Source organism: Idiotropiscis lumnitzeri, chromosome 3 (genome assembly GCF_059441095.1).
Source record: "Idiotropiscis lumnitzeri isolate Australia: NSW breed Sydney's pygmy pipehorse chromosome 3, RoL_Ilum_1.0, whole genome shotgun sequence".
In the NCBI taxonomy this organism is placed as follows: Eukaryota; Metazoa; Chordata; class Actinopteri; order Syngnathiformes; family Syngnathidae; genus Idiotropiscis; species Idiotropiscis lumnitzeri.
Genome location: NC_142393.1, coordinates 19,275,286 through 19,302,015, shown reverse-complemented (window position 1 = coordinate 19,302,015; position 26,730 = coordinate 19,275,286). Strand labels below are relative to the sequence as shown.

Here is a 26,730-nt window from a genome sequence, read left to right as displayed (position 1 = left end):
CAACATCTGTTTGTGAGGGGGTTGGGTACAGAGAGAAACAGAAAGAGAGAGAGATAGAGAGAGGGAGAGAGAGAGTATATGTATATGGGTGTGTGTGTGAGATGCATCTGTTTTTTTATTTGTTTCTTTCCACGGCCATCTCTGAAGTGGACCTGTCACATGACTATTATTATTTTGCAAACTAATTAAACTTTTAACACCATGTGCACGGTACAAAAAAATGTGACGTGTGCCCTGGATTAAATTATTCAACAATGCAGTTTAAAATGCACACACCAGCTGCCACATTAAAGTTTTGACGTGTATTTTTTTTTTCAATCACATAACATTAAGTCTGAAATATAGCATTACATTAATTACAAGGCAAACATGCTTCCATGGAAATCATGTCTTGGTATTATCTATGATAGCATAAGTGCTGTTCAGTGAGAACCTTTCATTTCCAGCTTCAACTAAACTGAGACAAAGTTATCATACATGGTGCATACTTGTTTGCATGCCTTTATATGAAAATCACTGATTGCCACGTTAGTGTAATTACTGCACCTGGCATTTACTGCTGAGGGAAGAGAAGTACAAACAAACACACAACATCTTATGCCATAGTTTAGAATCGGTTTACAATTACGACACCACTTACTACATTATGGATCATATTTAATGTGACTGTGGATATCTCAGAAGTTGTATTTAATTAGATCTGTGAACTACATGTCCAACAAAATTCACGGTAACCTGAAGCAGTACTTTTACAGACAAATAAAAGGTTATATTGTATAAGTCATATACTGCGGTGTGTCCGATACTGCAGTGCAGATAAAAGAAGAGCCTATTACTGGTACAGTTGTACTTCAAACTCATTCTACATCAAAGTGGATCATTGCTGTGACAATAAAAGCGCGGCAAAAGTACAGTGTCTTAACACTCGACAAACTTTTAGAACTTTTCAACGTATATAAGAGAATCTCAAGCAGAATGTGTAATACTTGTGACTTTAAAAGCCTTTTCCAGCACACCAAGTCTCTAAAAATAATTCTCTCACCGAGCGGAATTAATAAGCCAAGAACAGTACACAGCCATTCTGTGAAGAAAGGGGTGTGGTGGTGGTGCTGGTGTGTAGAAGGGGTGGGAGGGGTGTGTGTGTGTGTGTGTGTGTGTGTGTAGGGGGGGGGGGGTGTCCTCATGCAATATGCATGCCTGTTTGAGCACCCTCCTTCCTCATCTTCACCCTCTTTTCTTGATTTCTCTTTCTACATCTCTCACTCGCTCCCTCCTTCTGTGTTCAATTAAGCTGCAGAAGAGACCGAACAAACCTCAATCTGAGACAATGTGCCCGTGAATTTTGATGTTTCCCAACACACACACACACACCAAATATAAGAGGGGATGCAAAAAAAAAAAAAAAAAGACAGCAGGTTGCAAGACAAGAAAGACTACAGTAACAATTCTGCCACCGCACCACCAGAAAACAATGAAGATGGTGACGATCACTTTTACTCCTCTACTCTACATTTCCTAAATAAATATAACTTTTACTCTGATACATTTCCCCTAAGCATCTTCTTTACTTCACAACAAAATAGTCTCTGAAGTTGTAGACATAATGCCTACCATGGATCCCACAATGGACAGAGGTGGGAGATACTGTTTCATGCGTGAGCGGACAGAAACGACATTTACATGCAGTCAATAACCCTTTTAAAACCCAACTATTGGCAGTATGTCGTTTTTTTTTTTTTTTTTTTAAAGGTACAGATTTTAGCAAGGATCAGTTGACATATATGATTTGCTTTCGCAGGCCACTGAACAGACTGTGGTTGGCTGGATCTGCTCCCCAGGCCTTGCGTTTGACACCTGTGCTGTAAAGAGTACAACTTGTGGCCATTGCATCACAAGCTGGGTTGTTGTTGTTGTAGTTAGATAAGGGAAACCGAGCCTCTTCCTGGGTGTGAAGCACACCACACACAACTAAAACACACCCACACTCGACTACTCGCACACGTCGTGTAAATTAACACACTGTTACAAGCTTTATTTTCATATGCAAGAAGTCACACTGTGGGCACATGGGTTCATCAACGACATTCCTAACTTGATCAAAATAAAGATAATTACCTGACCTTGAGTCATCTTGGAAACTATTAAGTGAGCAGACCAAGCTTCTTAGTTGCTTGATGTAAAAACAACAAAAAACGTATTAACTCTAAAATTGAACAGTTCTTAAAGCAACCCCAAGTTACATGTCACTCACAAATACAGCACCCCCACCCCTATCAGAACCTGGGGAAAAACATTTAACACCCACAAAAAAAAAATACAGGTATCAACCACTTCCGACACCACCAATTTAAAAATAAAGATGGTTGCAGCTCTCATTCATCCGCTTTCTGTTGCAGTGGAGCAGCCACAAGCACATCAAACTTTCAACTGAAGAGATCGTGACAGAAGTAAGGCAAGACTGTGGAGAACCCTTCTTTTTCCACTGTGAACTCAGGTTCAGTGAGCTAATGAGCTCTTCAAAAAAAAAAAAAAAAAAAAAGGAAACTCATCACTGATAGGAACTCAAACCATTTTGGTGCAATTCAGAGCTTCAAGATGACAGGCTATTTCATTTATTTCTCACCCCTCCCTTAACATGTAATACATAACTTCTATTTGAAATGCAGCGACTTAATGCAAAACCAAAGAATCAAGTCATTACTGCACGTGTATAATCCTTACAATTATCTGTTGAGACATTGGTTGTTTATCAAAATACCAACAGAAAATGATGCAACTCCATTTATTTCACCCTTAGTGTCAAATCAATGCAAGGCACACTGGCTAGTATAAAATAGCACAGCTATGGTTGTCATAGCAACCAAAGACCACTAACTCAGGTCTCATGCTGTGATAGCAGTCGCGTGCAGTCCCTGTACAAACTTAGTCATCCACTAACAGATCAGACATGTTTTAGCTCAAGTTACTTCGTCTTTTGTTAGAGTTTGGCACATTTGACCATTTGCTGGAGGACAAATGTAGTGTTTTTGAACAGCCCTTGACATCCAAGCATGGGCCAAAAACGAAATGATGTCATGACTTTTTAATGTTTTTCCCCACCCAGAGAGAGTCGCGCTCAAAATGCTTTCATTTGACATTTACATTTCATTTTGACACAGACTCACGTTTATAAATGTCATTTAACAGATGCTTTTGCTAGTTGTGGTATACTTTTTCGACATTCCAAAGACCTAGGAAGTTTGAAATTTCCCAACTCCAAGTTGGAGATGCAATGGAACCCACCCAGATGCAGATTTCCAAATCAGCGTTGACCGACTCGACCACAGGAATAACGGCAGCGTACAAAGATACTTGCTGCTGCTGACAAAAAAAACTTTTTCCTCTCTCTATGAATTTATTCACTCAAATGTTGAATTCAAAAGATTATGTTTGTATTTAGGATTGTTTTGAGTCCGATTAGCCATTCACAAACAAAAGCAGATATTAGCTTATCATGTTTGTCAGCTGTGTTTCTAGCTCACGTGTGACTGGAAGAATTTAGGCTTTGTCAGTTTTTTTTCGAGTGTTAACAGCTTTGGACAAATGCTCCGCTGTCCAATGAACTCTGCATAGAGTAAACACATACCAAGCATGCTAGCTTTGTTTATCTGGCCATGAGAAATAATTTGTGCTTTAAAAATATAAAGAAAAAAAAAAAACAGGCTGCACACGGCGGATAATCGATAACCACATGCTAACCAGACGAAACGGCTTCAAGCGCAGCGACATCACATGCAATGAGGCCGGGCCCAGCAGGTGCACGATAGTGCTATATTTAACTACATGGGCGCCACTAGGAAGTAAGTAGTTATCCCACCAGTCTGCCTGGCAGTTACACATTCTGAGGTGAGAACGTGTGTGTATGTGCGCCCATACAATACAGTATGTTGTTGAGGTTTCTCAGCAGAGGAGGCAGCACACAAGGCACTAAATGAGGTAAACAGTGATGAGGAGGAGATAAAGGGCAGAGTGAATGTCACATTACCCCAAGCCCTTTGCCTCAGTGAACCACAGCATCAGATAACTAACTGCAGCTAAGGGGGGGGGGTGAAGTCTGGTTTCCTCCATCATATAATTGGTTATCTCATTGCAATCTACTGCTCGTTGCCTCGGCGCAGAATAGGAAAGAAGCAAGAAAGAGTTTTGACAGTTGTGGTAGTGACAACAACAAATGATTACAAGCACAGGGAACACTCATCTACTTCCATAAGTGTCTCCCTTGTCTGTTTTGCACTTAACAAAACAAGGAACTTTGGTCTATCCATCAACAATAACAGATGGTATCAAACACGTTGTGCATTTGAACAGAAATAATACTGCAATATGTTCGAAAGTCACAGTGAATGACCGAAGATATTGTTTCTTCTCTGCAAAACAATTCCTTCTCACAATTTGAACTAAGAATTAAATAATAATGCAAACATTAGAAAAATGTCTTTTATAGCTGTAAAGGCAATTTGGCTCCTGTGCTTATTTTCACACAAATGCTTTTGAAGTTACAAACAAGAACTTTGAACATAAATTCTGGTAAGTGTGCCTTTTTTCCAACACAAGCAACATAATTGTGGAGACTATGTCCACTAATTTGCAGCAGAAAGAGTACAGCAAAAAAAAAAAAAACTTGGACAAACTGCTGAAAATGCAGATTCAGATAAGCAGTCAGAAGAAAGTTTCCTTCTCACCATTTTGTTGTCTCAATTTCTGAAGATAAACTGCATAATGTAGGCATTCCTGGCTCAAACTGCTGCCATGCACATGGGCGTATGGACACGTTAACCACAGTACCTAACTGATCCATTGAATATACCTGAGAGACATGCAATGCACACGGAACTGGGAAGTGTTTGTGTTATATTGGTAATGAAAGAATGATGCAGTTTACGAGTACATTTACATTAGCAAATGCGTGTTGGCATGAAATTGATTTAAAGGTGCAACGATTAATCGATAAATCAACAAAAAACGGATTATAAAGCAAATCAATATTTTTCATAAAATCGACGAATCATTCAGATTTTGCATTCCTCTCTGAAAATTGAGGGATCTTTGTGTTGACTCAAAACAAAACATTTGATGAACTTTTATGCTCATTTTCTGGCATGTTAGGAACCAAACCAGTAACTGAATCATAATCAATGTAGGTTTGTGCATTTTCGACACTGTCAGTTTGAAATAATGGCATGTTTTTATTAAAGGTTTGGAAATTAAAACTTTTTTTTTAATCAGGTATCAGCAAAATGATGGATGTATTAATCAATTATTAAAATAATCGTTCGTTGCCCTAATCTGATTATATTCCTTGTACTGTATGGGGGTGGCATGTGTTTCCTGGAAGTTCACCGATTGACACGTAAGATGGGATATGCACCCAGTTCACCCGACGATAAGAGGACCGATGGAATTGAAAATGGAGGGAAGGATTTTAAGATTATAATGTAACTTTTTTTTTTAACTTTTTTTATTGATTAGGGGAAAGTTTTATAAATAACATTTTGGGAATTGGAGAATCTTAATCCGAGTTTTCTTTTTCCATGCCAGCTGGGTGCAGAATAATGCTACTTGGTACCCACAGTTGCCATAGCAGAACAGTAGTTGAAGCTGACATCACAAAACAGAATTCACGTTCACTTCTTCAGACAGCAAAGTAGTTGTAACTAAATCAACAGCGACTGTGATCGTGGCAGGGCAGTAATTCAACAATCAACCCAACCCTTAATTACACGACTACATTGTATGATATCTAACCATTGTAACGTTAAAGAGCAACTTGTTTCCTTATTTAAAGCAATCAGCATATTGCTACACAGGTTATATAAAAAATAAAATCAAAAAAATCAAAAGAGATTCCGATTTTTGGATGACCAAAAATTGACTCCATTTTAGAATTATTGTGTTCTCACAAGTCTATGTCACAATAGTTTGTGTGTTTTATGCTAGAAAGGTCTTTTGTCAGCTATTTTCTTTACAACTTGACATCATGATTTTAGGGTCTTTAAGTCAGTGGTGCGGAGTCAAAGGTCTCCAAACAACTGGGCAGCACAAACAGGAGAGGTTTTCATAGAGCGGGGCTTGGCTAATGTATCTCACCACAGCAGTGGGCAGTCTTTTCCTAGCTGGACTGATGCCTGGAGGGGGGGCAGAGTGGAGCCTGACCCCTCGCTCACCCACACTGTACCGAGCCTGTGGTTTGAGATAGAGAGACAGAGCGAGAAAGAAAGAGACAGCAGAGAAAACAAAGAAGAGAGATAGAGAGAGAGAGAGAGACAGAGAGAGAGAGAGAGAAAGAGAGAAGACAAAGTGGGGAAGGAAACGACATGGTGGGGCTTTAGTTTGCAAGGTACAAGCAGGGCATATGCAAAGGAACATGACAAGCCAGACAAACACACCCCGATGCACATGCACACTCACACACACACATGCACCCCCCCCCCCACACACACACACAAAGCTCCTAAATCCTCCACATCCTTTACACCCTTCGTGCCCAACGCACAAGTACAGGGGAGGAGTAATGGCATGAGACAACACAGTGGTTCCACCTTGGGGGCTGGGGGCTGGGTGGAGAATGGAGGTTAATGAGCTGACATCCCATCAGACCAAAATACAGCCCCCACCCCATACCCACACTTCACCCGTTTCCCTGCGCTCCTCCTCACGTTGACAAGCAGCCTCACAAAACCCGACAAGGCAGCGGCACTGAGCCAAGACTGTGGAGACGAAAGGTCTATCGTGGGGCATTGAGTGAACTCTGCAGCAACGACTGAATTTGAACAACTGAAACCTCGGTCATTGTCTTATGCAATCAGATTAAAGTGCAGTTCTCGGGAAAGCAGGTATGCACCTGTTCATCGTTTGTGTAAGGCTGCAAAAAGTAAGGAGCATATGGCGCATCTTCACTGTCAAATTGGGCTATTGTGTACATAGATGGAGGACATATCTTTAGTGAAATACACAATCTTGTTTCATGAAACCATTTAACAAGTATACGTCATGATTAACATCTGTATCATATGCGAATGTATTTCATCTTTGAGCTGTAAATAGCACGCTTGACAAATCCCTGCATGGCCAGCATCCTATGAGGCAAAAGCTAAGCCAAAAATAACCACCAAGGGACAGAAACCAAGCCAAATGGTGATTACAAGAAGCCAAAAAGTAGTCTACAATTAGCCCCAAGTTAGCAAAATGTTTACAATTCCACAAACGTGCCTAAAACTTGCTAAAAATGACCACCTGAAAACATTGTTTACAAAAACTAGCCTTCAATTAGCTAAAAACAGCCTGCAGGCAGCCATTACTAACCTAAAACAAGCCATATTGTTGACAAAAACTTGCTTTTCTCCAACCCAAATTACCACTACTGAATACAATCGAAAATCTAGCTGCTAGTTTCAGCTCGATCAGTGGGATTTAAAAAAAGAGAAAAGTGATGACCATTTTAAATGGATAGCACTCAGTGTTGGCATAAGCCACATGTACTGTACGATATTTGCTTTTCAGTGAGATATCCAGCGACTACTGGTGTAAAATCTATGTGTAACAACAATCTCACTATTTATATAACACCATAATGGTATGTTTGTTTGCCAGGTCAACAGTTGCATTACACTTAAACAAAAAAAAGTGTGCAGATAAGATACAGTACAGCCATCTGCAAACTAGAGCTACACCAATACTTTTAGCACTAAATGGAAAAAGCGCAAAAGTAAAACAGCATCGTTAAAAAGAACACGATCAAAAGCAGATAGAGAATCGATGAAGTCACGACGGGTTGAAAACCACAACGAGCAATTGGTGGTTATTAGAGCCCAGTGAGAGAATCTTTGGAGTGAGTCGTTTGTGGGAGGACTTGTGCATTTTTAATATCCTTAAACCGAAGAGCCAGAAGAACACAAACGACATGAAATAATAAGAAGCATTTCACCTTAGCACTATCCGGGCCTCTCAATTATTTACCACTAATGAATAGCCTTGGGCAATATTCTTCTTAAGTACAATATCAACCATCCCAGAGAGGCTGAATCATCTTGCTGAAATACTTAAATACATTTACTCAATTATGCTCACTGTCCCTAACGCCAAGGAGACAAGCGTGTACAAGCTCCCCCCCCCCCCCCCCCACCCCCACCCTCCGCATCACCCCCACCCCCGCAAACGACCATCTGCTCACAGTCAAGCAGGAGACTTCAAGGAAACAAGCACAACAGCACTGATGCTTCATTCAAAGAAGAAACAAGACTTTTTAGGGGGGCTTCCATCTTGTAGTGTGAGGAGACAACACTTAGCATCATTGTGGAATTATTGTTTGACTAATATCAGCCTCCAATGCATTTCTTATAAAAAACAGATATTTGCTCAAAATCGGGAGTTATTGACTTTTTAATATGATGTAAATCATCGTATCCCCCCCCCCCCCCCTCTGTGCTGTCGACATGGCGCACATTGACAGATTTACATTTGAAATGCAGTAAAAGTGTTACCAGGACAGTTATGCTCGCCATTGTCGCCATTAGAAAAGTGTTTATTTGATTGCTGTAAAAGTTTATTTCAACAACTTTTGCCTTCTTCGTTAGCCACCACTCTACAGAGCACGTTAACACTTGATGCCATCATGGGGAAAAAAAATTGCCGAAATATATAATCATGGGTGACTTCATGATTGCCACCATTATCAGATGTGGATTTCAAATGATCATTGCCAAGTGCAAAGAACTGCCTGATAACCTTCAGTATATAAACCTCAACTCTGTGAATGTTAATAGATGCCGCCATCTGTTATTTTCATCTACAAGCAAAAACCTGTGCTTGTGCGCACTTATGATGCTTCATTCTGTGCTGATGTTAGCCTTGCAGATGACTTGTCAAAGCACTAAACACTCATGCAGTCTCAAACTTAAAAGGGGGAAAAAAAGGAAAATAGTGTATATACGATATAAGAGGAATTGCTACTTGTTCAAGGCCTGAAAAGATGAAAAAAAAGGAAAGGAGTTGGAAAGATTGGATGTGATATTCTTCCATTTATATAGCAGTTTGGCCGAATTACGTCAACTGCGTAAATAATTGCTCGATCTTAAGAACTGTCGAAGTGCATGCATTGTATTTTATTGATATCCATGTTACATATATTCACACCAAATCTTTTCTTGGACCTTAAAATAGACTATCTCATTATCTAACGTTCTCTTTTGTTGTTGTTGTTGTTCCTAACACGAAATCCAGTAAAGAGAAGTAAAGAGCATTGCAGTTTGGAATGACAAGGTTGGGTCACTTTCTACTTGTCAGTTTTTGGCTGTAAATACACCAAAATGGAATTGCACTGCTGGGGATCTTATTCCTAGACAGCTTGTAAATAACAACCAAGGAACATATAAATAAATAAATAAATCAAACAGAAAGGGAATGAGGGAGAGTTTGAGAGAGAAAAAAAACACATTCTATTTTCATTTCAACTGCTTTAGGGATTAAAGCTTGGGGTTCTAGAAAAAAATGCATTAAAATAATCCACCATTTGCATTTTCTATCTCACAAAAGAGGCACAAACACACATATACGCACACACACAGGCACACATGCACTCAAACACACTGAGCCCCCCTCCACTCGAACCCACCTCATTTCTCCTCATCCTTCCCCTCCCCCATTCTGGGTCAGCACACACACAAACTCATATGCATGTCACACATACACACTGTCATCATTAAATACACAGGCACACACGCACACACGCACACACACACGTAGAGATCAACCTGCTGCCATCTGCTCTATGCGCTCTGTACAATTGTGGCTGAATACATTATTCACTACAATATATCACATCACATTCCCTCAATGTCACAGCACCAGCACCATACTGGAGAGGAGTGAGAGAGGAGGCGGGGGGGGTCAGGTAGAATGCTTCAGAGCAAAGAGCAAAGCAGCAATTGTACTCGGAGGGCTGAGAGAAAACGGTACCACGCACCAGCCGCACTGCCTGGCTCAATGCCGCTGTCCTCTTTCCTATTGTTTAGTTTCTTCATCTCACGGCTAAGCGCTATAGTTCCACTGCACACAATATAGACCCAACCCGACTCCTATGTAACGTCGTACAAATGTAGTAGACGCATAATGTTTCATGCTGCTATTCTCTGCTGTTTTTTTCTTCTAATCTTTGTATTATCTGCCTGTTAAACCTTGTTCAATCTGACTGCATTTGCAATAAATATCCATCACAGAATAAGTAACCACAGAAGGAATATATCAAACTGCCCTGTTGCACAAAAAAAAACATTTTGGCATAAAAAGGCATACAGATTCTTCACTTTGCATGACCTAAAAAAAAAAAAAAGAAAGACAGACGGTTGTGAGGGAAAATCAAAAGCAGTTTTGCATTGTCTGGCGCTAGTTATGTTATTTGTTGTAAAATGAAGGCCAGCGCAGTAAGCCAACTGGCTGACTGAGTTCATAAAGATAAAGCAATTTTGAGCAAATTCAACTTGAATGAGTACCTAACTTCCATCATGTATGACACATATCACACCAGCTAGCGCACCTCTGATTTCAGCTAGCATGATACCATTAGCTTAGTGTGTGTTTTTCCCTTTTTGGCCTCTCTTTGCCACACTTTTTCTGAAAGTATGTTGAGCCACCAGAAGTTAGCATCGCGTAAGCAAAGAAGACTTCATTTGGGGAACTTTTGTCCAGCATTTGCAAGTGTTTCAATGACGTGACAGTTGGAAATGACCGGCAGTTCTGTTGAGCCATTTTTCCAGGCATTTTTGCTTCCCGTTTTTTTTCATTGCTGTTGGCTTGATACCGGGCAATATTTGTGAACCAAGGAGTTTGATTAGAAGCTTCTCGGACAAGAGTCCATATTTCTGGCATCAAGGAGCTCTGAGTGAACATGGACACGGCTATTTCAGCTCCGTACGCTAGCCACTAGTGTAAGTTATTGAGCTGCCATATGCTGATGTGTCACTTGAGGTAAAAAGGTTTGTCTGTTACATTTTGGCAGATTTCATTTATTTGTGATAGTAAAAGGAGATATATTTCGCCATTTTTATTTATAATATAATTTATAACTTATTTATAATTCCCATGTGTGTTCATACCAGGTTTTGTCCAAATCATCCAAGGATCAAACATTATAGCGTGCATTTCACCCTGTATTGTAGCCTTTCTGAAACCTCATGCAAATGAGACACCTCTAACCTGCCCTCCTCTACAGCGGCACAAATACCAAATGAGCCAGAGGAAGAGAAACCTGTTAATCTTTGTGTCTAAAAAGGCAAGAACAAACTTGGCAGGGCAAGTGAACCCCAATGAAAACAGTAGAAGCATCAACTGGATTTTCACACATGGATGCGGCGCTTCACCAACCAAAATGATTCAATTCATGAGCAGAACCGTTTATGTGGTAAATGCCAAATTGACAAACACAAATTTTATCCCCTCCACCCTCCGTTGTAGCGCTATTTATAGACCAAATATTTTCGATCCAAATGTAATTCCAATAAATGTCAACCAAAAATGAAAAAATTGAAAATTGCATTTGAGTAAAAAGCTCTGCTGTCTTCGTTTACATCGTCTGTCCTGTTCTGTTGTGTTGCATGCACATTTATTTTTGGCACAGCAGTGGGACCGAACATCTGGCAAGCCCACACTTGACTACCTACTGACCTGTTTTGAATTCACCTGCTATTCAGTCCAATATATTCTTTCCACTTGACTCTCTGGAGCCGCTGAGTGGCAATTAACCTTGCTGCAGGAAAGACTTAAGCAATCTTTCAAACTTTACAAAATGTCATGTTGGCTAAACCTATAAAAATGTTTTTAAGTTATGCGCTTGCATTAATGTATTTTAAAGTTTGGACAGGCGATAAACGGTCCATTGAGGGGCATCTTGCTTGCCTAAACAGATCTTTCAAAAGGAACATGATGTGTGGAATTCCTCTCTCCCTTGCACTCGTGATTTTTTCCCACCCTCCACACCTCCTCCGTCCTCCACCCAGCTTTTCCCAGATGCTCCCGGCTCTTGTCTGTGTTTGGGCTGCGACTGTGCGGGGTCACCGCCTGCCTTGTTCTCACACGCCGAACACTAAGGGTGTGTGCGTGCGTGTGTATGTGTGTGCGTTCGTTCTTGACTGAGCGAGAGACCGCACGCATTGTACAACAATGGTTGTGTGTGTCAAAAACAAGCGTGGGGATTTCTCCAAATATCAGAACCTTTTCCAGTGTGTGTGCGTGCATGTGTGTGTGCGTTGCAAGCTCAGTGCCAGGCCTCTTTAATGAGTCTGTCAGGCGCTGTTAGCGACGGCGTGCTCCCCTGGCTCGGCGCACTCCTGCAGACACACTGTGATTAGCCGGGCCAACGGCACACCACCGGGCCAGATTAAACACTCACCATGCCGCCAGGGAGCGAACACCCCCCCCCCCCCCCCACACACACACACACACCCACTTAGACGCACACACAGCTTCGTCACCATTGCGCCTATTAGCCAGCTCTGATACAGTAACATGCACTTGCCCTCTCGAGCCAGGTGTCTAGCTCGCTAAAATAGAAGGAGAAAAAAAAGTTAGAAATCCAAACAAAACAGCAGCCTGCAGCGCTAGCAGAAGGTGTTAAGATTTTGATAATCTGTCCCGCTTTTAATGAATCTCTCTTTGCCGCTAATCTCGGAGCATCAGTGTGAATTAAGGATAGCCCCTTTGACTCCACTAGCCTTCTAGAGCTTTATTAAAGCGACATGATACACTAATTACAGGTAATTAGCCTTTAATGAGCGTCCTCGATGAATGGGTAGATATGTAGATGAGGAGCAGGCCTGGGGGCATGTCGTAATCGATTCCTCAAGGGCCTGATGGGTTTTCCATCTTGATCGCTCAGACATGATCTTCTAGATAAAGTGTTTACCAAAGGAAGATACGTTAAAATAAATAGACTGAAGTATTTGGCCACTTCCACAATGGCTACAAAAGTCTGAAAGAAACATCCGCGCTGACAAACACACTTAGGGACAATTCAGTGTCCAATCAACCTAGCATACATGTTTTTGAAATGTGGGAGGAAACCGGCGCACCCGGAGGAAAGCCACGCAACCACAGGGAGAACATGCAAACTCCGGAGCCTTAATCGAACCCTCGGCCTCTGAACTGTGAGGCGGACGTGCCAACCAGTCATCCAGCATGCCATCCCATTAACAAGCAATTCCTATCAATGTATTCGTGTCTATTAATGCTCCTAAGTGAACTGTATCCGTGTCAGTCCTCTCATATGTCCACTAAGATATTTTTTTTCTGCTACTACACGTATGTTAAATGTTTACATGAATGCTTAGGGTGCAATATTAGTGTAACAATGTCCAAACGTCATGATATGATAATTATCAAGATCTAGCAGGGAGGTTGGTCTTACAAAAAGGTCAATATTGTGTAAAAACCCACCATATTGTAATTAAAAACAAACAAACAAAAAAAGTGTGCTGCTTTTAATAACGTAACATGATGACAACGATTTGCAATTTTAATAGTGAAATATCGCTAAAATCAATTTTTTTCCAGTGCTGACTATTCCTAATATGCTTCGAGACATGCAACTTTGCTGAGTTGCTTAGATCACAATTTTATCAACAAGAATTGTGTAACTTTTTCTGTTATTACGCAATCGAGCATCTCTTTCTTCTTAACTATAATCTGCTGAGCCAGAAACAATATCATTAAGGCATATTTGCAGCTCCAGCACGTACCCCGTTGGCCGCATAAAGCTTACTACGCCCATCTATGTGGTCAGTCACAAATCACTCATCTACTTTAGATCATCTGGAAACCACATTTTAAATGTCCGATAGTAAACCTGAAAATGCAAGCAGAAAAATTTGGCAAATTCAATGTTTTTTTATTTTTTTTTATTTTGATTGTCCTTAAATGTAAATATCCTCACCAAGCCATTGAAGGTTATATTCATTCACATTTATTCAGGTACCTTCTAAGATCTCGACAATAATCTCATCAGTTAGTCTTAAAAATATTCAGAAACTGCTACAGAGTACTGAAAATGCAAAATGCCACCAGAATAATGCCACTCAATTATCCTACCTCTGTATTTTATCATGAGTGTGTGTTAAGTGGTTACACTCAGCATCTCGTGTCATGTCCAGTTTCCACGACAACAGCCATAAACAAAATGTACTGACCCATCACATGCGGCGGCGCTGCATCAGATTAATTATTTTGATCCCCATAATAGTTCAATCACCTTCATAACGCAGCTATGAAAAAAAAATGGAGAAAAAAGTCCCTACAGCAAAATGTTCCTTTGTGGTTGCGTCTGTTCCCCCACTCGTGTACCGAGTGACCTGATTTTGGCCCTCTGTGTGGCACATCATGGGTTTCCTTGCCACCACCTCATTTCCTGCTGTCATTGCGGAGGTACAGTTAAACAATGCAGTCTTAACTGACACTCTCAGATGTGGTCGCTGCATTTCAAAGCCTCTTCATAACGTTCTCAGTTTTTCAAGGCAGACTAAAAAAAAAAACGATAACTGTTAGCTGCTCAACCTACGGTATGTTAATCCATACCATTTTGCATTATGATATATGCAAGACCCAAGGCTTCAGTTCAGCTCCGATCATAATGAAGACATACATTTTAGAAAAAAGTCGGATGTACACAGTACAAGATGTGTTTATCACAATACAGTATTTCTTCTCCACCCTGAACTGCATTTCACCTCCTCCTGGAGCGGATTTTACAAGGTGCCTTGTGTCCCATCTTAACACTGCTTTTTTTCACTGTCTCAAATGGGCACAATTGGGAAGAACACATCGGTGTAATTGTGTTTTGTACCTGGACGGAAACTACGCGTAATGGTTGTGAATATCCAAGCGGCATGTACATATGCTTTAAAAAAAAAACGTAGCACAATCAAGTTAGGAGTGGGGGCATTCTATGAACATGAACACCTCCAATCTGCAGCTGTACTGCATGACCTCAATCAGAGGTCACTATTGCGTCGGGCCGAGATGGCGCTAACAGAATTTACAGTACTTCTGGTTTAGTTATTATCGATGATTGAAAAATATTTGATTTTGAAAGGGGAAAGGGGTTTAACATCCATCTATGACTGACTCTTGATGTTCAAGTTGTCTCGGTCGCATCATATTAAATCCATTGACTAGCAAAATGAGGAAAATAAAGAGAGGTTTGGAAAGATTCTTTGCAATGGGGAAAAGGCCCAGTGAGGAATCAACAGAAGACCTACTTGAAATACGGTTTTACGGCAACAGGCGATTCCCACACTTGAACGAAGCCTGCTTTGTGTAGTATGAGGCGAGCGGCTCTCTGAAGAGCCAACGAAGCCTTCATTACTGATTCGTAAACAAAAGTAAGTACCTTGAGGGTGTCATACAAAGTGGCTAACTGTATTGCTAAAGCTAAAAAGTCAATTCCATCATGGCAGAGGAAAAGAAACTGGTTTCGCGTTTATTGCTGCCGAGCAGCCCCTCACCGCCACAGTGGTGCGTTCACAAACTCGTAAATACAAGTACTCAAAGTAACAGAACATGACACGTTTGTCACAACCCCCTCCAACTCACGGCAATACATTACGACATACTGTAGTAGCTTACAGAGTTAAAAAAAAAATGTGCCTTCTAATCTTGATGTTTTATTTTTTCCATTTCGGATTGCATTATTAAAAACTTAAAAAAAATACAATCTTATCCCACATTTAGAAGAAAATATATACAATAATACAATTGAGTTAACTATGTAAGTCATGTGATGAATCGCAATTAAAAATGTTAATTGATTGACAACCCTTGTTTGCATACAACAAACACATTGTGCAAAAAAAAATCCGGGCCATACACTGAAAAAATGGTGCGTTGAATTCACTCATTTTTTTCTGCAAATTGGTTGTACACGATAAAATCAATTAGATTGAAATACATTTTTAAAAGACATGTATACACGTCTCCTTAGAAAAATATTGAATCTACATGATTCTATTTTGTGCAAACACTTGATGGACTAAAATTGAGTCATTTGAACACACCGTATTTTCAGTGCACTTGCTATCACTTTTTGTATGGAATTAGCATGAACATTACAACATTACAAATGGATTAGTTGAAGATGTTAATTTGGCTGTTTGTGTAAATGTAAGCAGTTGTATATGTCTAAAGGCCAAAAATTCTGCAGCAGAATCCATTCTATCTCCCTGCAGTTCTTCCGCACAAGATTAATATTGCCTGTCCAAGGATGCATGGATTGACACGAGTAATAACAAAAGTGTTGAGTCAGCTGCTAAATTATTTGCAAACTTTTGGATTTTAACTGTAACTACTTTTTGCAGTGATAAAGTAAAGCAATTCTGTTCTAATGAATATTGGCTGATCCTCGAGAGAGGAAACAGCGTGTCAATACATCACTTGCAGCCAGTCAGAGCATATGCTGAGCAAATACACCTCCGCTACTTCCTTTGGGCAACACATGTGGCCTAACCGTGAGCTCCTATAGGAGATTTTTGCAAATAGATGTTTATAGTTAATAGAATTACGAGTGTTCAAACGTCTGAAATATGGGATTTTAATATAAGGTCTCAGGGGCAAACAGCGAATTGGGCTTTTGTAGTCTTAACCGGCCCAAATCATTTCCAGATGTTTAGAAGTGGATAAAATTCTTCCCCCAAAAGACAAATATACATTGAGATTTGAAACGATAAACAATGACATGCCACAAGAGTGCTTGAAGTTTGCTGTCCTCTTTAACTCCAGCTTGCCTCCGGTGTGACATACAGTGCCTCTTTTGTTCTGCCACTCATTGCTTATGTTACTGTCGAGTGCTAATACACATGGATCGATAGCATACTTTCCATTTCAACACATCAAGCTGATGTCCGAATACCTAGTTAGAATTGATCCTGTTCTGACTACACAGAAAGTGTGCGTTTTTTTCTTCTTTCTTTGCAAAACAAATGATTTTAAAAGTGAGGAATTTTTAGCAACATGGCCAGAATTCATTTTAGTCTGACATTGCCATCTCGATGTGCCACGGTGGCAGTGGCAAATGTTGCAGATGTGGCAAAAAAATAGAAAAAACACTTCAAACACATCAACTTTTCATATATTTCCAGCATATTTTTCTTTACATGTGGGAAAAAAAAGCACAGAAACAACAAGACATGGGTTTAATAGATGGGTTATCAAACATCGACAGTTTGCCCAACAAAAATAGAGGATGATGCAAAAAACAAACAAACCGAAAGACAGAAAATGTACCAATTTGCAATGACAATGAAATGTAGAGAACAGGAAGTGATGGCTCTCACTCAAACAATCCATCCAAACTTTGCATCAAATCTGTTTTGTGTGCATGTATGAAATGTGTGTGTATGCGTGTGTGTAGGCGGAACCTTTCGCAAAGCGAAAAGTATGAAAGCAGGCACAGCAGCATGTCAGTAGACCCAAGTGTATTGATTCTATTTTTCATCTCTAAAGTGCTGTTTTGCAGAGCTGTTTGATAACAAATAATGACGCATCGCATAGTTAGTAGTTAGTCACCAATACTTCCTCATTATTCTCCTACTTTAGGTTGTTGATGTTCACTCCGCACTGACTATTTACAACTAACGTCGTTTAGTTTACGTATTTGACAGAGAAAACATTCAACTCGAGGGAAGCGATTCTCTTCACAGACGATACAGATTTCGAGCTCATTTCTATCTGCAGTCCCTAGAGCAAAGATTGCATTTCTGATTACAATTTTCACACCACATCATTTATAAATATGAGATGTCCTACGATATTGACAACCAAGCTTTGTTATATTACACAGAAAAGGAAAAAATATTTCATGAAAAAAAAATTGTGACAATAATAATAATAATAATTGTGTTCTAAAGAGCAGAATTTGGAGGCAGAAGCAGAAAGGACAAACCATAATCCCCCAACATACGGTAAATGGCACAAACAAGACGACAATAAAGAAAAGGGCTGGTCGTGCTGAGAGTGAGTGTGAGAACCCCCGACGAATAGACATGGAAGGTCACTATATGATCTGGCCACGTGTGATGTCAGCGCAACCAGTGCTTCAATACTCAAAGACGCCATGCAGGCTATGCCCAACCCTTTGACAAAATAAGGGACCAAAGCGAAGGATACTTTTGATGTTAAGAGAATTAAGTTGTAATTCTACCAGGTGGTTTTCCAAATTCCCACACGGACCAAAATGATTCAGGCTCCACCAGCAGCAACAATCTCACTCTCTCTTTCGCTCTCTCTCGACCTGACTTATATTATTTATTATTTCTCATAATATTACACATTTAATCCCATAATATTTCTGACTTCATTCTTCTAGCGTAATTATTATTTATGTCCTAAATGATATTAGACCGAATGCAAACTTTGCAAAAAAAGACATAAAAAAATCATGTCTCCACACTCATTTCAAGTAGCAATATAAAATGATTTTCACTCCAAGGCTCTCGAGGTGTTTTGTGATTTTGACAACAAACGATCAATTAGCAAGGCTGCACTTGTGAATGAAGCCAATGACAAACGTGACAATGCGTCTTGAAATGACTGTCTGAAGTACCAACGTGCAACATCAGCTGGCAGAGAGTCAGTAACGCTCTGCACTGCAGTCACTTTAAATGCATGTTTATACAGTTGGGAAGTTACCTAACACCCACATGACCCGGATAGACTGTTTCATAATGGTGTCGGTTGCATAAAATGAAACTGGCATCATTTATGGAATTCAGAAATCAGAGCCATTATTATGATGTTATGTATATTACGCAAGGGATTTTTGTTTTCGCAAAGCTCCCGGCCCAGACAATACGGAAGGTAGCGCTTGATAAAACACCTTGTGTGGTCACAATAAAACAGTTCGTTTTGGATCGATGAACCAAACAATCAGCTTGTGAAGAGAAGAGAGAAGCACTAATCCCATTACCTTCTCTTGTGACCATGCGAGAATACTTATTTCTCCGTAGCAATGTCTGGAGGCTGATGACAAAAAAATAAATGAACGAATAAAGGAAAGCCTCAGTTGCACATCTCTCTAATTCATTTTTCATGTAATTAAATCAGTGGAATGTTATAAAAACATGTAAACTCTGTTCGCGACTCTGGGCCATTTGCATTTTTAATCAAACCAGATTAATTCTAATAGGCGAGCCGGGCTAAGGCGATGACAGAGAAGGCCTATTGTGTGTCTGTCACACTCATTTAATTCCGTCATTATGTAGCATATCCTATTATGATAATTGGCATTTTATTCGCAATCAACAACCAGCACAGGCTATTCAATTATAATCTCTGACTGGCGCACTCTTCACCTTAAACACGTACCAAGTTTAATATCTTTAAAACCAAGGAGCAGAGAGCGTAGTGCAGTGCAAGCGCGGCAGCTCATCCAAAATGCAAGAAAACGAGACAACAGCCGATAAAAATCGGATAATGGACTGCAGCTTCCAAAGTGCCCAAAAACAATACAAGGCTACATTATCATATCAAAGTCGTCATTTGTATGTCGTCCTTTCCGCTTTCGTATTTTCACTCTGGCAGCAAGCAGTCAAATGTTAGTGCAATTGCCATTTAACCCACAAAAGAGAATAGGAATGGAAAGTCTGAGTTGACTTTTTGTTGCTTCAGTTTGCTACACTCTTAAGAGGTTCAAGTTGTTTTTCTTTTTTTTAAACATTAAATGGTTCGGTAGCTTCTTTTCCACTCGGACATTCCTGCTGACTGAAGTTCGAAAGCATTTTTATTTTAAATGAAGTACATTATTAGGTCCATTATATTACACGGGTCGGTAACCATATGACAAATCTATTCAAATGTGTTTCTTTCATTGCATACCTTCATTTTTATTTTAATTCCCTCCCAATGGATCTGCGTAATATTTAACTGCCCCACAGGCTACACTGCTAACCATCTTGTGTATGAGATGCTGAAATCGTTTAAAATCATTTTTACATGGTTTTAATGTCCACATCAAGTTATGTTTGAAAACAAGTCATTTTCATCGTGTCTATGCTATTATTAGAATTATATTGAAACATTTCCATTTGCGCTGGAATTGCTGTCCACCCTGTCATTGTGGGGTAACTCCCCCTATAAAAAAATCCTCTGATGTTCTCCATGACATGACGACCAGGACTTTGCATTGAACTTCAATGGAGGTTGAATCCTTGGATGGTTAAAATAATATATATTTGCAATTATGTTTCATAATTTTCCCGACCTGCACTCCCCCCCACAAAAAAACAAATGATTTAAAAATAGTGGACACATTTCTTAAATAAATCTGACTGGAAAAAATTATTATTAACAATGATAACACAGAACATCTTTGGAGTGAATGTGACTAAGTTTGCTGGTATGTCTTATTATATGCATCCCAACAAACTTCAAGTATCATCAAGTATCAAAGTTGTGACAGTGTCAGTCATAACAGATCATTAGGCAGATTTTTTTGTTTTTAAATAACTCTTGTACTGGCTTTCGAGAATGGGTGATGTGATTAGCATGCAAATAATGGCATCACTTAAAAGGTAGATGAAGATAATGATGTACGCAACAATGTCACGATGTCATGCCGATTCATTTGAAAATACAAAACTGAAAACTTTGCAGTGTTTTGACGGCATGATAATTCCTCAGGATGGTCGGGTGGTTAGCATGTCTGCCTCACAGTCGAGATTCTGGCCATCCTGGTGGAGTTTGTGTGTGGATATTTTTCCCGGTCTGACATATCTTCACCGGCACTTAATGATCATACTAATGACACTAATTCTTTTGTTGTTATCACATTTGGCTCTTTGCGACAATGTGAATTGATGTCAGCTCTCCCTCTATTAGAAACTCGAGCAACCATCGTACAATGTGGTCCTTCAATAGCTCAGAATGGACTGTAAACAAAGTCAGGAAAGTGGTGGGGGCAGAGTGGTGGGGGGGGGGGATTCTGGTGTTGTTTCAATAGAGGTCACCGTGATGTTGTTGACGGTGGGACATTGCGCTTTCTTACACACTTCTCTTGTGACAAATGAGTCTCAGCCTTACTGCTACTTTTGGCTGGAATTAGTGTGGAGTGCAGCTCGCAGTGTGCGCGGATTGAGTCAGACAAGTGCCGCTAGAAATATACTAATTTTCTCACTGTGGCCACCACTTTGCCTAAATCCACGTGCATTAGTGTCCTTATGAGGAGACACTTTTACGAGAAGAGGTTTTTAGAGCGATTATTGTACTCCCAAAGGACAGATGCTAAAAAGCAAAGTAGGTAAGGCCTCTCCAAACAGTTCAATGATGAGTGTTCTGCTTTATCAAACAGAAAAAGCCAAGTTCTTAACACACATTTACTATTTCACACCCCTAAACCAAGAAGACTTTTAACAGTACAAAGACATTCATGACATTGTCAACCCAAATGAAAGGTATACTGCACATTTTGCGCATATCCTGCAGAGGGCGCTATATTCTTTCCAATATGTATTTTCTATTTAATACAGAGCAGTAATTGACATAGTATATTAAAATATATTAAGTCTATTTAGCACAGAATCTTTCTAATTACCAATGAATTTTGAGAAATCTACCGAACAACAAAGGTCAATCGTTCCAATTTCTAACACATTTTGTCCTCTTTAGGGTTGCAAGTGTGCTGCAGCCTGTGCCAACTGACTTTGGGCGAGTCGTGGTGTACACGCCGGACTCGCCAGCATGCAAGAATGGGGGGGAAATGCAAACTCTACATAGCAGGGCCTGAGCAGAGATTTAAACTCGGGACCTCTCAACTCTCGTGAGGCAGACGTTCCAACCCCGATATCAACATGCTGACCAATGTAAAAAGGTATGTAATTACGACTTCATTTCAGTTATGATGTTTTATAATAAATCATGAATCATTTGTGCTGTAAGTGCAATTGTAAACATTGCCATTGGGTGAGACATCTTAATTTAAAACCGATGACGCCATACAAGAGTATCCTCTAGTTTTCCTGGTGCCCCACTATTTGTTTATCATTATTTATATCAGATAAAACACTACTGACTGTACACAATTTACACATGACTCACTATTATTTCCATGAAAAGGACTTAATAATTTCCGTCTTGAGTACACAGGATAGTGTTACTATGGGCACCGAGGCCTGTTCCTTTGTGGCTGGAGACAACAGCTGTCTTTACCTTTGGCAGGCAAACAGGCTCATTAAGGGCAGCCATGTTTGTTTTTGTGCCCGATACCTAGCCCTAAGCAAACACTGCCATATCTCTCCTGTGCAGCCCTCACAGTCTCAACATTTCCTTCCCTATTGTAGGGCGGTGGGGAGTGAGGGGGGCTGGCATGGCGAGCCCGCCATACGTTTTTTTTTTTTTTTTCCCCCGTGGGCTCTGGCCGAGCTGCCAGTGGCTCTCAAAGAATGCACGCTTAATTGAGAAATTTAGTCGAGGTTGGAGCTGATGCAATGCTGAAATGTTGTTCGAGATGCTATGAATGTTGCATGCATAATGTATGCCATTAGAGCGCCTGATACTACATCTTTCCGTATATGACACGAAAAGCCTCTTTGTTTGTCGTGTGGCAGACGTGATAAAGGCGTCATTATTTGGTGCGCTCACAGTGAAAATGTGCGCTGAAAGCTTCCATTCAAATATTCACTCTTCTCTCACCACTGTCTCGAGCTTGAGTGACAAGGCAGGTTCAGAACGTTTTGACAAAAATTCCATTTTAGCGGGAAAATGGCATTGGCTGTGATTCCATTACTGTAAATGGCAAACATGGGAACACTTAAACCAAGAAGCCATTCGCATTCATTTATATATGTGTGTGTGGGGGGGGGGGGGGGGATAATAAAATCTGACTTTTTTGGCTGTTCACAAATGCACATACAGCAATACTTGAGGATTTTCATCTTGCAAATTCCAAGAGAAGTCTTGCAAAATGTACTCACTTATTTGATTTCATCTCCTTTCACCATTTGTCATGGCCAGAGTCGCAATGCATTGTGAAATGAGTTCTTAATGTGGAGTAATGAGACTGTCATGGCAAGGCAGTCTCTGCTTGTTTGAGTTTGACTCATGTTGGAGATTCAATTAAATCAGCTGAAGTCAAGCTGGCCTCGGGCCAGATCGGTAATGGGTGACCTCATTCAAACAATGCTCTGACATATTGAAACAATAAGAGGAAGGGCCTTGAGCCAGTCGCAAAAGCAAACAGCACTCAGAAGCGATAAGGTAGAAAAATTACAGTGAAGTCACTAAAGTGTTTGAAAGATTCATACAGTCATTTGTCTTCGGGCAGATTTTTGTTTTATACTTTTGATGCTTGTAAATCACTTTACTGTGTGTGTGCGTGTGTGTGCGTGTGTGTATGTTATTAACATAACAGATTTAAAGGAGGACAATACTGTGTAATACTACTCAAAGGTGATAAAACAGAAGAAAAGGGGAGGAAGGATATGAATTATCAAGATTTTCACCCTAACAGAACCTGAAAAGTGAAGATAATTTTAATGATGATTGAGTATATGAAAGTGAAAAAAAATAACCAGTACTAACCTTAAAACAAACAACAAGAACCACTCTTGGTCCCTCTTTTTAATGGACAGGCTCCTGTGCTCTTGGCGCAAAAACGGCTACATCTTCATTTTCGTGCCAGGGCTTGTTCCGTTTAGCGTGTTTGTGAATTTGCTTTTCGATTGCATCCTGCATCACGTCCGGCAATTTGATGACCAAAAGTAGGATGGATTTTAGACGACCTAAAACAGGTCAAAGTTGTGGCGCAGGTGTTGTCGCACAATTTTGACACACATTCTGAGCTGAGTATACGTTATGGTGGATGTTATCTTATCTCATTCATGAATATGACAAGAGCGTAGGGCAATTCCTCTGAATTATGGTAGGAATCAATTCAATGAATTTTTATTATTATTAAAATTGAATATCACAAGACAGCCATGGGTCGTGTTGGGGGATTTTCACATCATCGTGGGTGGAAGGAGGTATCCAAGTGCCTCTCCGCAATGGCCAACTCGACATGATACGCAAGTGGAGATCTCCTTGTCGTACTGCCGGAGAGTCGTACGGCTTTGTACATTTCTGTCCATCCGTTAGTCTTTTAATGACAAACATCTTTTAACATGCCTTGTTGAGGTTCGTCCTATTTTGAAATAAGTGTTGCAAAAAAGTTCCTCCAAATTCCCACTTTATACGTGCAAACGACCTTTGACTCGTTGATCCTGGAATAACAATTTTTAAAAATGCTCAACCTTAACACTGCCAAATCTAATTCAAACACAAGCACAGCTGGTGAATCTCCTCTGTTCGAGGTTTACTTGTCTGTTTACAAGTCGAAGGCGATTTATTTGGATGTTGAAATGTCTGGACTCTAAATCAAGACACAAACACTCCCAAGGCTATGTAAACAGCCTTTCCATTTCCAGCCTCCAACCACGCTTACCGAGCACTAACTCTGACGCCAAGGCCAAAGGCCTTTGAAAAGGATCCCCATTGTCACACAATTTGTAAGAGAAGCTATTCTACCATTTCATCTCCACTGTCACCACACGGGCACCGATGAGGCATTTGATGGCGCATTTATCATCCATCGCGTGTAAATTTACAGTTTGGAGAAGAGCAAGCATCCTCAGAGTGCTTTGTGGAATAAACAGAAACAAGTTTAAAACATCAATATAGAACATCTTGCTCTACTCACTCTTGTTTTCCTATCCACTGGGGCCAAATCAGTTACAGTAAACAGATAAAAGAGTGCACGCATTCACAGTAAGTGCATCTCATTAAGCCGCATTCCCTTCGGCCCTAATTCCATTAGAAATTAAAACTAGAGACAATTAGTGGCAGATTGGTCTCAGCTCAGCACACTGCAGAGTGCTTCTCAAGGCTCCGAAATGACTTAATTACAGGCTCATCTGGAAAGTGTGCCATGGAAGAGCACACGGTGACTATACAAAGAAATGAAGCGACCTAAATATCGGTCAAAGGTGAAAGAGCAACCGTTTGAAATGTTGTTACCGTGCTGTACAGGTTGGACCAAACAGTCCCTTTAAAAAAAAAATCAAATATATGCCACTCGGCTACACTAATACAACCCATCTTGGGGGAAAAGGGCCACTTAAATAATAATAAATGGAAAATTCGTAGCTTTTAAAGAAAGGTAGCTCTGAGAGATAAAATCGCCACAGAAGCAATTTTATGAGAACACTCACTTTTCTAACAGCTGACTTTAGAAAAAGTCAGACACTGCAGTCGTTAACTCTTTTTGACTGGCTGATTTCATGAGCAGACACAATCGTCCATCCCTCATTGTTTGACAAGACTGCTGCTCATATAACCCAAACGATGCCCAATTAGCAAAAGGCCAAATAGTGAGTCCTGATTCAGAATAGAGCTCTGGGGAATGACGCTTTTAAGGGTGTAAACTTGATCCCGAATGTCAGGTTGGCATGCCATCGGTAGGCAAATTGAATTCACGCTGACAGTCTGAGAGTTTTAACATTTTAATGATCAGTATCTTCAAAAACTCAAGTCTTATCAGACTCGACGGTATGCAATCGTGGATAAGTGCTTGATCAAAAGACACCTGATCAATATCAATAGAAATTGCACAGAAATATAATATCGCTAAAAGAATATGGAAGCAAAACCGACCTTGTCGTTCAGGCACAGGTGTTGACGTTAGATTTGTGTCACATTTCCAAGAACTTAAAAAGAAAAATTGAGCACAAAGGCTTCTTTTACTACCAGACATTTTTAATTGTATTTTTCCTCCGAATAGTTTCTTTTTTTTATCTCTAATCAATTTAACTGTTTTTAATTTTGTCTTTAATCAATGTATTTTTTTAATCCAACCATCCATTATTTGATCCGCTTCTCCTCACAAGGGCCGCAGGCATGCTGGGATATTCGATATGTACCCCTATCGACTAAAATGAAATACTTAGATTGTGATTCAGTTTTCAACCGTAACGCTCAGCCCTAATTTCAAGGATACACATTTTTGGGGCGATATCTGAACCAATTCAAGTTTACGTAACGACTACTCGGTTTGCCCTTCAAGACATAGACGCACAGAGAGTGATTTCATTGTTCCGTGTTGCTGGTGTCACGTGACAACATGTCCTATTATATTGTGATGTTGTCATAGTAAGAGAGGAAATGAAATGCCTTGAAGCTATATGCTCCGTGTGTGTGTGTGTATGTAGGGAAGGTTCTGTAGGGTTCAAAATTTACCACTCTAATTGGGCAACTAGGGATTATTATTTTTCTCTTAGCTTCCTCACGCAGCCATTGCACCTCATGCACTGGTCCAAAAAGATGTGTGGATTTGAACGAAGGCTTTCATCATTGGGAGTTAATAGCAAAAAAATGTTCCAGCACAATTCTGCCAAGGACATTACAGTTGGGCAAAGTTAATTAACAGAAATATGTGCTAATTTCTGTCGTCCTGAGATGAAAATATATTTTCAAGTCAGTTAAAGCTATCAAATGGTAGAATTGTATCAGATTTGTGTTTATGGATTTACAAAACGTGAAGCAATGGAATGAGGAGAATCGACAAAACAAGTGATGTAAAAATTCCCCCTCACTTAGATTGCATTTTGAAACTGTTGTTTTCTTGCTTAGTTCCGATAATAGCAATGCACCTAAAAACCAGAACTAATGCATCAGAAGAAATTTGCG

At 40.1% G+C, this 26,730-nt stretch overlaps 1 protein-coding gene across 3 annotated transcripts in view; it reads right to left on the bottom strand.

Moving 5' to 3' along the window:
• The window catches only part of LOC148340239 (TOX high mobility group box family member 2-like), an 89,606-nt gene that overhangs the window by 47,457 nt on the left and 15,419 nt on the right, over positions 1-26,730 (bottom strand). For 2 of the 3 annotated variants that reach the window (XM_088291842.1, XM_088291841.1), the window contains exon 2: positions 6,127-6,219. The exons of the other annotated variant lie outside the window; for it this stretch is intronic. In XM_088291842.1, coding sequence (XP_088147968.1) covers positions 6,127-6,219 — 93 coding nt within the window. The remainder of the gene's footprint in view (positions 1-6,126; positions 6,220-26,730) is intronic. 3 annotated transcript variants of the gene reach the window in all.